The sequence below is a fragment of the Canis lupus genome, chromosome 7, assembly GCF_003254725.2.
Source record: "Canis lupus dingo isolate Sandy chromosome 7, ASM325472v2, whole genome shotgun sequence".
Classification (NCBI taxonomy): domain Eukaryota; kingdom Metazoa; phylum Chordata; class Mammalia; order Carnivora; family Canidae; genus Canis; species Canis lupus.
This window is the reverse complement of record NC_064249.1, coordinates 19,081,176-19,093,527: the sequence shown is the minus strand read 5'-3', so window position 1 is coordinate 19,093,527 and position 12,352 is coordinate 19,081,176. Positions and strand designations below refer to the sequence as shown.

Genomic DNA, 12,352 nt, shown 5'->3' with positions numbered 1-12,352 from the left:
GCTATGCAATCAGAAGGGCCTGTGGAACATGTTCCAGTTTTTGGAAGCACAAGTGGTTCTGTCCGTTCTACTAGTCCTAATGTCCAGCCTTCTATCCCTCAACCCATTTTAACTGTTCAGCAACAGACACAGGCTACAGCTTTTGTGCAGCCCACCCAACAGAGTCATCCTCAGATTGAGCCTGCAAATCAAGAGCTATCCCCCAACATAGTAGAAGTTGTACAGAGTTCACCAGTTGAGCGTCCTTCTACTTCCACAGCAGTATTTGGCACTGGTAATCTGGAATTTATTTTAAATTGTGAATTTTTATTTTTTGGTAAGCTTAATTTTAAGATGAAGTTAGAGTAGACCTGTGCATTTGTAGTTCATTGGATATAAAATACACCTCTTGAGTATTTGTACATACTTGTTTTCTAACAGGTATTAGAAAGGATGAATAAATTCCTAACACTTAGTTTCATGTTTACTACTAGATCACTTGTTTTTGTCATTCACATCTTTCTTTCCTTCCGGTTATTTTGACTGATTTTAAAAGTGATACAACTCCATAACATTTTACATCATTTAATTCAGGTCCTGAGAAAAAAGACATGTAAGAGAAGACCATATAAGGATTTTCAAAAAAATAATAATAATAAGGATTTTCAAATCTAAACATACAATATAAATTTTTTATCCTAGGAGTCTCAGGTTTTATAACTATAGAAGGTGTTATGTAAACTTTGCAACTGTATATCAGTACACAGTGAATCGAATGCATTGCTATAAAAGTCAATGGGGTTTCTTAACCACAGATAAGATTGATAGTATAAGACCATTAATTCAAAGCACAGGTTGCTCTTTGTTTACATAGATTAGCAGGAATAAATTATGTTGAATTGTTAATTAAGTGTTCACTGTCATTCTTTAGTTAAATGGCCAAAATACTTCAAAAATTAACTTTGTCTCAATGAGTTTATCAACTTCTGATTCAAAATTTAAATTATGTCATTTCAAAGTGTCAGCTACCCCAAGTTCTTCTTTGCCTAAACGGACACGTGAAGAGGAAGAGGATAGTACCATAGAAGCATCAGACCAGGTCTCTGATGATACAGTGGAAATGCCTCTTCCAAAGAAGTTGAAAAGTGTTACCCCGGTAGGAACTGAGGTAAGATATTCTTTCAGTTACAACATTATTAGGTGAATGGACCTGTTGGGGCCAGAATCCATTACCTAGAAAACTCTTTATTGAACTTAGTACAAAGTTTCATCTTACAGTTCAGATACTGTTGCTGTTGCCAACATATTTTTCTAGGTCTTATTATATCTTTAATTGAATTATTTCTCATTTCAATTAAAAAACAGATATAGGGGCACCTGGGGTGGCTCAGTTGGTTGGTTAAGTGATTGACTCTTAATTTCCACTCAGGTAATGATCTCAGGGTTGTGAGATCGAGCCCTGCTTTGGGCTCTGCACTCGGTGTGGAGCCTGCTTAAGATTTTCTCTTTCCCTTTCCCCTGTCCTTCCTCCCCACCACCCCCCTTAAAAACAAACAAACAAAAAAAGCAAAAAAGACCTACAGTTATAAAAACTTAAGTTGTATTCCATTTGAAAGTTGGGTGTTTCTTAATTCAAAGAATAAAGAGTTTAAGTTTTGTGGACATTTTAAACTATTGTCTGCCATTTTTTTCTCAGATTAATCAAAACTGTATTCCTTTATTTTCTTTTTTTTTTTATTCCTTTATTTTCTGTTGTTGAAGCCAAAACTGTAATGAATTAAATTTTACTCCAAAACATTAAGACTACTAAATTAATTTCATTACCATGTATTTAACTAGTGTTTGTAAATCTTATTTATGTAGAAGTGGAACGTGATTAATTACATTATATAAATATAAGAATATTTCTGTTGTAGTGCTTCATAAAATTATAGAGTTCAGTTTTATTTTATTGGGGGAGAACTAGCTGAAGAGATGACACTTCATCTAGTAAATTGATCTGGTTAGCACACTTTTTATGTTATGATTCAGGAAGAAGTTATGGCAGAAGAAAGTACTGATGGAGAGGTAGAAACTCAAGTATACAATCAAGATTCTCAAGATTCCATTGGAGAAGTAAGTAAAACATATTTAAGGTAGCAAATTGTTGCTTTTAATGAATGAAATTGGCTTTGGCAAATTGAAACATTATTTGTACTTCTTTTTAACTTGATGCTTTTATATTTAATAAAATACTAGAATTACCATTGCAGTTTCTACTTTGCTTTACTTCTAATTAGAATTCTGCCTTCTAAACTTTGTTAAAGAAATTGTTTTGTTTATGGGGCACCTGGGTGGCTTAGTCAGTTAGGCATCCTACTCTTGATTTCAACTCCAGTCATAATCCTCAGTGTCATGAAACTCGAGCCCTGGGTCAGGCTCCATGCTTAGCACTGAGTCTGCTTGTCCCTCTCCCTGTGCTCCCCTCCCCTCGACTCCCCACGTGAGCATGCTCTCAAATAAATAAATCATTTTTTAAAAATGTTTTTGCTTATACTTAGCACAGATCTTTGCAGGCTAAGAGTTTGTCATGAGTGAAGATTATCCAATGCTAATTATTTGGAAGTATGAGTGCTGGTTGAGTCTTGAGTTACTCCATAGTGCCCCTTTCGTGGTCCTCTGTTGCTCTCTCCTCTCTTGCTTCTCTTACTAAATTAAAATAACCTGTGAAAGGAAGTGCATTTATATATTTTTTCATTTTTTTGAACTCTTAAGTTAGGCTTTTCCAGAGGTAGCCTCACTAGGGGAAATATGTAGACTTTGAAGCTACAAACCATTTGGTTCCATTCCTGACTATACCACTAAGAAGCTTTGTGACTATGGGAAGTCATTGATTCTCTCTAAGCCTTGGTCTTCTAATCTGTTAGAATAATATAACATTATTTTTAGTGTATTGTAAAGTACCTAAAATAACACCTGCCACACATTAAGTGCTCAAAATATTATTTACTTTTCTTCCATCTCCTGCCACACTAATTGGGAATGCATAATATAGTAATATTAATAGCTAAACTACTAATAAACACAGTTCATTACTCTGTATGCCAAGTATTGTTCTAAGAAATTAGCATTTATTAACTAACTGAATCTTTAACAGCCCTGTTGCATAGGTGAAGAAACTGATAATCAGATAAGTGACATACCCAAGTTCTGATAGTGCTGGCACTGAGACTTGAACTTAGGGTATCTAGTTTCCAGTTATACTCCTTAGCTTGAAACAGTACATTCTGTCTGGATAAATTTTCAGGATCATTTATTCTAAAATTATCTACATAAAATTAAGGAACTATCTCAAGTTAATCATCAGCAACCATAGATTGCAAGTGAATCTTGGTTTCTTCTAGATGCATTAATTTTTAAGTTAATTTTTCCTGTTTTCCTTGACTAAGAACAGAAAACTAAACCTTAAAGATAAATGCATAGTACTCTCAATGGTCTCCATTTCATGGATCGTTCAGAGTATCATATCTAAAGAGCGTAATACCAATTTTGAAATAACATGTGAATTTCTAATTTATTGCCAGACTTGGTTAAATTATACTAAAATCTTCTGTGCAAAGCTTTTTATTGAGATTGGCAAAATTATCTATGAATCAGAAGTACCATTTGGTTTTCCATTCCACTTTTAGCTCTATCTACTGAATGCATAATGGTTCGTTTTTCTGATTTTTTGATGATGGAGCAGATGTTCTTTATAAATGTTGCTTTTTTTGAAATAAGCATGTCACTTTGAAGCACATTTTTAATTATACCATGAATTACTCATTTTTTTCCATTACAACAAATATAATCCTTATGAATGAGTTCACAAGACATTGTTTCAGGCTTATATAAAAAATAGATTTTGCCAGGTGCTTAACTTAAAAAGTAGACATTTAATTTCTTTATAGTAAATAACAAAAATAAAGGTTTTTTTTTTAAGATTTTCGGGGGGGTGGGGCAGAGACACAGGCAGAGGGAGAAGCAGGCTCCATGCAGGCAGCCTGACATGGGACTCGATCCTGGGTTTCCAGGATCAGGCCTTGGGCTGAAGGTGGCAATAAACCGCTGAGCCACCCAGACTGCCCTAAAGTTTTTAAATTATAGTTTATCTCGGTAGCTAACAAGATGGAATTGTGAGGATGAATTAAGCAAAGAATTATTTTAGTATCTAATGTCTTTAATGTGACTCGAAGGCTTAAGATAGTTTAGGGGGAGAAGTGTCTTCGTAAAATGACAATAATAAAAGCTTATTTTATTTAGTATGCTTCCCAGACTATTTCTGGTTTAGGGAATAAACCTTTTTTTAAATAATAAGTTGCGGGCCCATGGATATTCTTTTTTTTTAGTTTGGTTTGCAACTGCACTGTCAACTAACCATATTGGCTCTTGAACACTTCAAATATAGCTAGTCTGAATTGAGATAGACTGCGAGTATAAAATATACATTGGGTTTTAAAGACTTACTACAAATTTCAAAAGGTAGTATATCTGATTAAAATTCTTAGTTTGATTACTTATTGGAATATTTTGTATATATTAATACTGTTAAACTAATTTTACTTGTTCCATTTGTTTTTAATTTTAAGTGATTACTTAAAAAAATTAAAATCATGTATGTGACTCATATTGTGGATTACAGTATGTTTCTGTTGAACAACGCTTGATCTACAATATCACACTGGTAGTTTTGAATACACCTATATTTTTATATATATGTTTTTTTCTTTTTTATTGGAGTATTAGTCAATGAGGTTTATAATAATTATTCTATAGGAAGACAATAAAGATTCCCAATGATTTATTTTCTTTAGTGTGTGTTTCAAATTAACTCTTCCCTTTTTTTTAAGATTTTTATTTATTTTTAGGGAGAGAGAAAGAACACACGAGTAGGGGGAGGGGCATAGAAAAGGGAGGAGAAAGAATCTCAGGCTGACTCTGTGCTGAGCATGGAACCAAGGGAGCTCAATACTGGGCTCGATCTCATAACCTGAGCCAAAATCAAGAGTCAGACTCTTAATTGAGCTACTCATGTACCCCAGATTAACTCTGTTTTTATTCTTTTTTTAAAGTTTTTTTTTTTTTTTTTTTTTAATTTTATTTCCTTAGCTAGCAAGAGAGTAGATGAGTGGAGGGGAGGGGCAGAGGGAGAGGGAGAAGCAGACTTCTCACTGTGAAGGGAGCCTGATGAGGCATCAATCCCAGGACCCCAGGACTATGACGTGAGCCAAAGGTAGACACTCCAATGATTGAGTCACGCAGGCACCCTAATTCTGCTTTTAAAAAACCTATTTTAAAAATAAAATACTACTAGTCCACAAGTATTTTATTGTCCTAGGTATACAGTATCTCCCTGATACTTTCAGGTATATTTGACTTTCTCATTTTTTTTTTTTAAGTTTTCATTTTTTTACTCTTAAAGGGAGTTACTCAGGGAGATTATACTCCAATGGAAGACAGTGAAGAAACCTCTCAGTCTTTACAAATAGACCTTGGACCACTTCAGTCAGATCAGCAAACAACAACTTCATCCCAAGATGGTCAGGGCAAAGGAGATGATGTCATTGTAATTGACAGTGATGATGAAGAAGAGGATGATGATGAAAATGATGGAGAACATGAGGTAAATCATCCATTGTTTTTAAACTGCTGGATGAAATGCACAAATCCTTACCACTGATCACTCGTCCATAACATTTGATTCCCTGTCAGTTTATTCTTTTTTTTTTTTTTTTTTTTTTAAGAATTTATTTACTTATTCACGAGGCACAGAGAGAGGCAGAGACACAGCAGGCAGAGGGAGAAGCAGGCTCCACGCCAGGAGCCCAACCTGGGACTGGATCCTGGGTCTCCAGGTTCACACCCTGGGCTGAAGGCGATGCTAAACTGCTGAGCCATCCGGGCTGCCCCCTTGTCGGTTTAAATAGATTATTTTTATTTAACATTATTTATTATTTAGTTCTGAAATTAACATATGATGAAATTAAGCATAGAACAAGTGATGAAAAATCATTTTTTTTATTGTCAAGCCCTTTAAGATTTGCTAAATTTTTTAATTAAACTTAATTTTAAATATTACTGCTAAGAGACTAGATTTAGTTATAAGGTCTGTCATTTCTGTAGATAAGAAACTAGGGTATTTTTTTTGTATAGTCCCATAATTTTTTTCAAAAATAATAGAGGATTTTTTTTCTAATTGAAGCATATTTTAAGTGAACTTAAATTTTATTTATTTTATTTTAGGAATTAATCCTATATTGACAACCACTCATTTTAGATCCTTAATCAAACCATGTTTTTAAAAGCTCATAGTATAATTTCATGATTTGTTTTCTTCCATGCCACTTTTGAAATTTAGAAATAAAGTGGCATCTGACACTTTGTGAACATCTGGGAGCTTTGATCTTTGAACTAATCTCATGAACAGTTAGAATATAGAACTGATTATTATTGTACTCTTCCCAGTAAGCCTCACGATTTTGGTATTTGCTGCCACTGAACCAATTCCATATAGTTCTCAGGACAATTCTTATGTCCTGATAAGTGGTATGTAATTGAAATTTTTAAACATGCTATTAAGAAATGCAGGATATGTGTGCTACATCTTAGATCTTTGTTTTTACTTGGGCACGTGTCTACCAGGATTATGAAGAGGATGAAGAAGATGATGACGATGATGAAGATGACACAGGCATGGGAGACGAGGGTGAGGATAGTAACGAAGGCACTGGTAGTGCAGATGGCAATGATGGATATGAAGCTGATGATGCTGAGGTAACTGGCTAGAACTGTAACTATCCACTTTCTTCAAGAATTTGCTAGAAAACATACTGTTTTCCAAGGATATTCAAAGAACAGTAAAATGTTTTATACTTCCTTATTTGTTGTTACTGTGGTTCAGTTTGGTTATTATGTTTTAAGATAATTGTTTATTTGCTCTTAGTCATTGTATTTTGTTGATAGGGTGGTGATGGGACTGATCCAGGCACAGAAACAGAAGAAAGTATGGGTGGAGGTGAAAGTAATCAGAGAGCTGCTGATTCTCAAAACAGTGGTGAGACCTTTTTTCATCTCTTTTTAATTGAATGCTTCTGGTAATATCATCGAAGCAAAGATTGCATTTAATTATCATGTAGGTAATAACACTTGGTTAGTAAATTGGCAAACAAGAGATTGGCTTATTTCTAGCTTTACTATTCTCTCATAAAGTCTACTCTTTCTCTTGGATTGGACAGAACTCAATAGCACTCTCATGCTGATTCAAATATCTTTTGACATTAAACAGCTACCAGCCCCCAGCTTTCTGCTACAACCTACAGCAAAGAGAAAAAACAGATCTGCAGTCCTCCTCAGGGTCTGTTGGCTGGAGAGAGAAAAGTGGCTGTCTTGCCTTGCCATTGTAGACTTCAGAATATTTATCACTGTAGAGTATTACTGTCTTTTTTAGCATATCAGACTTCTCTAAGATTCCAGTGTTCTGAAATCTATAAAGTATTACAAATGCAATGTATTGCTGCTATTTTTATTAAGTTAAATGAGGGACACCTGGGTGGCTCAGTGGTTGAACGACTGCCTTCAGCTCAGGGTGTGATCCTGGAGTCCTGGGATTGAGTACCACATTGGGCTCCCCACAGGGAACCTGCTTCTCCCTCTGCCTCTGTTTCTGCCTTTCTCTCTGTGTTTCTCATGAATAAATAAAATCTTAAAAAAAAAAAAAAAAAAAAAGTTAAATGAGCAGTAATAGCAGTTCACAGCCAGAAGGGGTCATCTAAATCAAGCCACGTGTTTTAAGTTAAGGGTTTATGGGTATTGGAGCTTTACTTGACTTATTTTGCATTGGATAAAAAATATTTTGGTCATTGTGGCATGCTTTCTGTTAAATATTTGAAAGAATGAGTCCAGACCTCATTGAAATAGAGGCATTAAAGGATTATGGAAATCACAGAAAATTTTATTTTAGAGTCATTTTTAAATGTGTTTTAAAGAATTAGTGATCATCTGGTGTATTATTCTGAGCTAAAATCATAGAAATCATATAGTAAAACCTTATATGTTTAGACTATTGGGAAAACAGTGTATCTGAGTTTCCATATAAGCCTATGTGTTTAAAAATGCAAGATATATGCTCATTTGAATTAAGATAGAGCAAGGGTATAAGCAGCCTTTCAACTTTTTAGCTTTTTTAAGAAAAAAGTAATGAATATTAATCTATATGCTAAAAAATAGTATACTTTCTTAGCTACTTTCTAAGGGACATAAGGAGAAAGATTAATAATACTTTGGTCCATAATTTATATTTTGTAAAACATTTCATAGATTTTGGAAACATCCTGTATGTGTTATATAGTTGGGATACAGGAGGAAGTTTTTTTTTTTGTTTTTTTTGCCTCTTTAGGTATTATCACTAAAAGTCTTGTCTTTTGAGAGCTAATGTTCATAGTCATTTTTTTTTTTCAGACACAAAGCATAGTCGATGCTCATTGAATACTTGTTGGAGACTTTATTTTTTACAATCAAGCAAAAATAGGCCTAGTGATCTAGATAAAATTAAGTTAGTGGATGGATTCAGTACCTTGTCAGGAAGTTACAAAGGAAGCTTTTCCTGAGCAACTGTATTTGTATTAAATTACAGTTGTATTAAATTAAAGAGATGCCTGCATCAGAAATTAATGTATAATGTATGATTCCCCAACAACATGACTACTAAAAGCTAACTATTGACCCATAAGCTTTATTGATATCATAAAAAAGTCGATTGTGTTTTTATAGTTTATTGTACTATGTTCTTAGAATAAAGTAAGTTAGAGAAAAGAAAACATTATTAAGATAATCATAAGGAAGAGAAGATACATTTATAGTGCTATACTGTAAAAAATCTGAAAGTGAACCTGTGCAGTTCAAATTCATGTTGTTTAAGGATCAACTCTATTTAGTTCTTATAATAAGCTTATCATTTTAGGTACTAATTAAGATCTGAGAAGGGGCACTTGGCTGGCTAAGCTGGTAGTTATGATCTCAGAGTTATGAATTTGAGCCCCATGTTGGGCATAGAGATTACTTTAGAAAAAAGCAGGGTCACATAGCTGTTAAATGTTGTAGCTAGAATCCCATCGCAGACCTCACTTTTTTTTTTCCAGACCTGACTTGTAAAACTACTAAGTTCCGATAGCCTGTTTACTTTCACAGTGTGAGACAGCTTCTGTTGTTTCTACCATGTATGTAGAAGACCTAGACATGTGAAGGACCAATGAAATTCAAAGTTTAAGAAATCCAAAATATGAAAATATCTTTTAGTTGGTCCCATTAACCAGCCAAAGGAATAGACGCAAAGAGGTTAAGGGACTTGCCTAAGTCCGCACAGCTGATAATTGCACTCCCATTCTCCACACCTCACTACTTTCCTTCTGAAAGTATTGGTGAGGTGAACATCCCTAATGGTGAGATTTATATCTCTAGGGGATTGTCCCATGTATTCTGTGATAAATTTAATAGTTCAAAATAAGCTTCTCTTTTCCTATAGGTGAAGGTAATACAGGTACTGCAGAGTCATCTTTTTCCCAGGACATTTCTAGAGAACAGCAGCCATCATCGGCATCTGAAAGACAGACTCCCCGAGCACCTCAGTCTCCAAGACGCCCCCCACACCCTCTTCCTCCACGACTGACCATCCATGCTCCACCTCAAGAATTGGGACCACCAGTTCAGGTATTAAAAGTACTGACCAATCTGGAATATCTTGGCTTCATCTCTTCTTCTTTCCATTAGATACTACTATTACCAGAAATTAAGTGAAGTTTTTAATGTTTTAACATATTTTTATATAAAGTTTTTTGAACTGAAATTAATTTTATTTCTTTTTCTTGAAATACAGCAGTAATTTACTTTATAAATAAGGTGAACTTTGGAAAGGCAAGGCTTACTAAAAGTTGTATGTGGGGGCTTGTGGATGGCTCAGTGTTTGAGCATCTGCCTTCAGCTCAGATTGTGATCCTGGGGTCCTGGGATTAAGTCCCACATCGGGCTCCCTGCAGGGAGCCTGCTTCTCCCTCTGCCTGTGTCTCTGCTTCTCTTTCTGTGCCTCTCATGAATAAATAAAATCTTTTAAAAAGATAAATAAAAATAAAAGTTGTATATAAATTGAAATGATTACAGTCATAGCAAATAAAGGTCTGGATACTTTTTATACAGATTTAAAAAGAAAAAGAGTTTCTTGGATTTTAATTAAATTTCTCATTTTTTTTCAATACATATTAATTTCCACTTCCATAGTTAATGAAAGCATTCATGACCCTTAATTCATGAAAGGAGCTCTCTTTCTAATACGGTTGGACGTCTCTTAACAGAAACTCTTACAGAAACAGCAGTAAAACTCGAGCTCTTAGTAATATAGCTTGAGTCTTAGCTTGTAACATAGTGTACTGAAAACCGCCAAGTGAGATTCTACTAAAATACTGTAGAAGATAATCTCTTTATATAAAAATATGAAATCTTAATGGATTGTGTGTTGATCCTTCAGAGTATATACCAAAACTACCAATTTAGAATTGTCTAAATTGGGAGACAATTTATATGAAAATTATATTGCTATTTGAACTCTGAAGGATAATTAAACTCTAAGATCCAAAGGAGCCATCTTGCGTCCCCGCGTGTGTGCACCTAATCTCAGCTGGTCCACCTGAGACCCCCTGAGCACCAATCCTAGTCCCCTGCACGGTCCCATTTCCGCTCCAACAAAATGAAAGAAACTATCATGAACCAGGAGAAACTCGCCAGACTGCAAGCACAAGCGCGCATGATGGGAAAGGAACTGCTCACCAAAAGAAGAAGGTGGTTCATAGAACAGCTACAACAGATGATAAAAAACTTCAGTTCTCCTTAAAGAAGTTAGGGGTATAAACAGTATCTCTGGTATTGAAGAAGTGACTATGTTCCCAAACCAAGGAACAGTGATCCACTTTAACAACCTTAAAGTTCAGGCATTGCTGGCAGCGAACACTTTCACCATTACAGGCCATGCGGAGACAAAGCAGCTGACAGAAATGCTACCCAGTATCTTAAATCAGCTTGGTGCAGACAGTCTGACTAGTTTAAGACTGGCTGAAGCTCTACCCAAACAATCTGTGGATGGAAAAGTACCACTTGCTACCAGAGAGGAAGGATAATGATGATGAAGTTCCAGATCTTGTGGAGAATTTTGATGAAGCTTCCAAGAATGAAGCAAACTGAATTGAGTCAACTTCTGAAGAAGATAAAACTTGAAGAAGTTACTGGGAGCTGCTATTGTATATTATGACTGCTTTTTAAAATTTTGTTCATGGATCTGATAAAATCTAGATCTCTAATATTTTTTAAGCCCAAGCCCCTTGGACATTGCACATCTTTTCAGTTTTTGCTTATACACAATTCATTCTTTGCAGCTAATTAAGCTGAAGAAGCCTGGGAATAAAGTTTGAAACAAGGTTAATAAAGTTCTTTGCCTAGGGGAAAAAAAAGATCCAAAGGCATACTTAATAATATTGTAGGTTAAGGAAATAGAAACTAGATACGTTATATACAAATAAAATAGATCAAAGATTGGTTTTAAATATTGGTTAATATTTTGTCTGTTGGTTCATAAAATATTTTTTGGTTGATATAGTCTATATGATTAAAATTTTATAACTAAAATGGAATTCTTTAGTGTAAGTATTAGCAGTTTTTCCTGAGAAGATATCCTGACGGTTGTATTATCTGCTAATGTTTCAGTTATCTTGTTATCATTGTAATAAGCTGTATCTGTTGGTGCTTGGTTCTTGTTTCATTGTCTGGTTCCTTAAAACAAATCTAATTCCTTTCTTGACACAGAGAATTCAGATGACTCGGAGGCAATCTGTAGGACGGGGGCTGCAGTTGACTCCAGGAATAGGTGGCATGGTAACTATTTACACATTATGTAAAAGTGACTCATTTGTTTAGCAAATATGTGTATAGTTCATATATATGTTTCTGTCCTGTTTATTCCTTATTTTCTGTCTTTGTTTTAGCAGCAGCATTTTTTTGATGATGAAGACAGAACTGTTCCAAGTACTCCAACTCTTGTGGTTCCACATCGTACTGATGGATTTGCTGAAGCAATTCAGTAAGTTCATGAAAAAAGAACATATTTTGTGACTAATCATTTCTTCCTGTTTCCCTTTCGGTTTGTTCCCTTTCGGTTGATTCATTGAGTCCTTTGTTGGTGTACTAAGCACTGTGGTAGCAGGGGTGAGGGTATAGTGTTGAGGAAAATTATATAGAAGTGAATGAAGGGCTGGGCACCTGGGTAGCTTCATGAGTTAAGTGTCCGACTCTTGATTTTGGCTCAGGTCATGATCTC

At 34.9% G+C, this 12,352-nt stretch overlaps 1 protein-coding gene and 1 pseudogene across 2 annotated transcripts in view; both read left to right on the top strand.

The window, feature by feature from the left end:
- The window catches only part of TPR (translocated promoter region, nuclear basket protein), a 66,038-nt gene that overhangs the window by 44,848 nt on the left and 8,838 nt on the right, over positions 1 to 12,352 (top strand). The window contains exons 38-46 of one of the 2 annotated variants that reach the window (XM_025430104.3): positions 2 to 274; positions 999 to 1,147; positions 2,011 to 2,094; positions 5,420 to 5,620; positions 6,640 to 6,771; positions 6,961 to 7,051; positions 9,518 to 9,702; positions 11,842 to 11,910; positions 12,024 to 12,115. In XM_025430104.3, the coding sequence (XP_025285889.2) occupies positions 2 to 274; positions 999 to 1,147; positions 2,011 to 2,094; positions 5,420 to 5,620; positions 6,640 to 6,771; positions 6,961 to 7,051; positions 9,518 to 9,702; positions 11,842 to 11,910; positions 12,024 to 12,115 (1,276 nt within the window). Of the gene's footprint in view, position 1; positions 275 to 998; positions 1,148 to 2,010; positions 2,095 to 5,419; positions 5,621 to 6,639; positions 6,772 to 6,960; positions 7,052 to 9,517; positions 9,703 to 11,841; positions 11,911 to 12,020; positions 12,116 to 12,352 lie in introns of both variants that reach the window. The other variant, XM_025430105.3, reaches the window with a different exon arrangement.
- LOC112648515 (transcription factor BTF3-like) lies at positions 10,189 to 11,815 on the top strand (annotated as a pseudogene).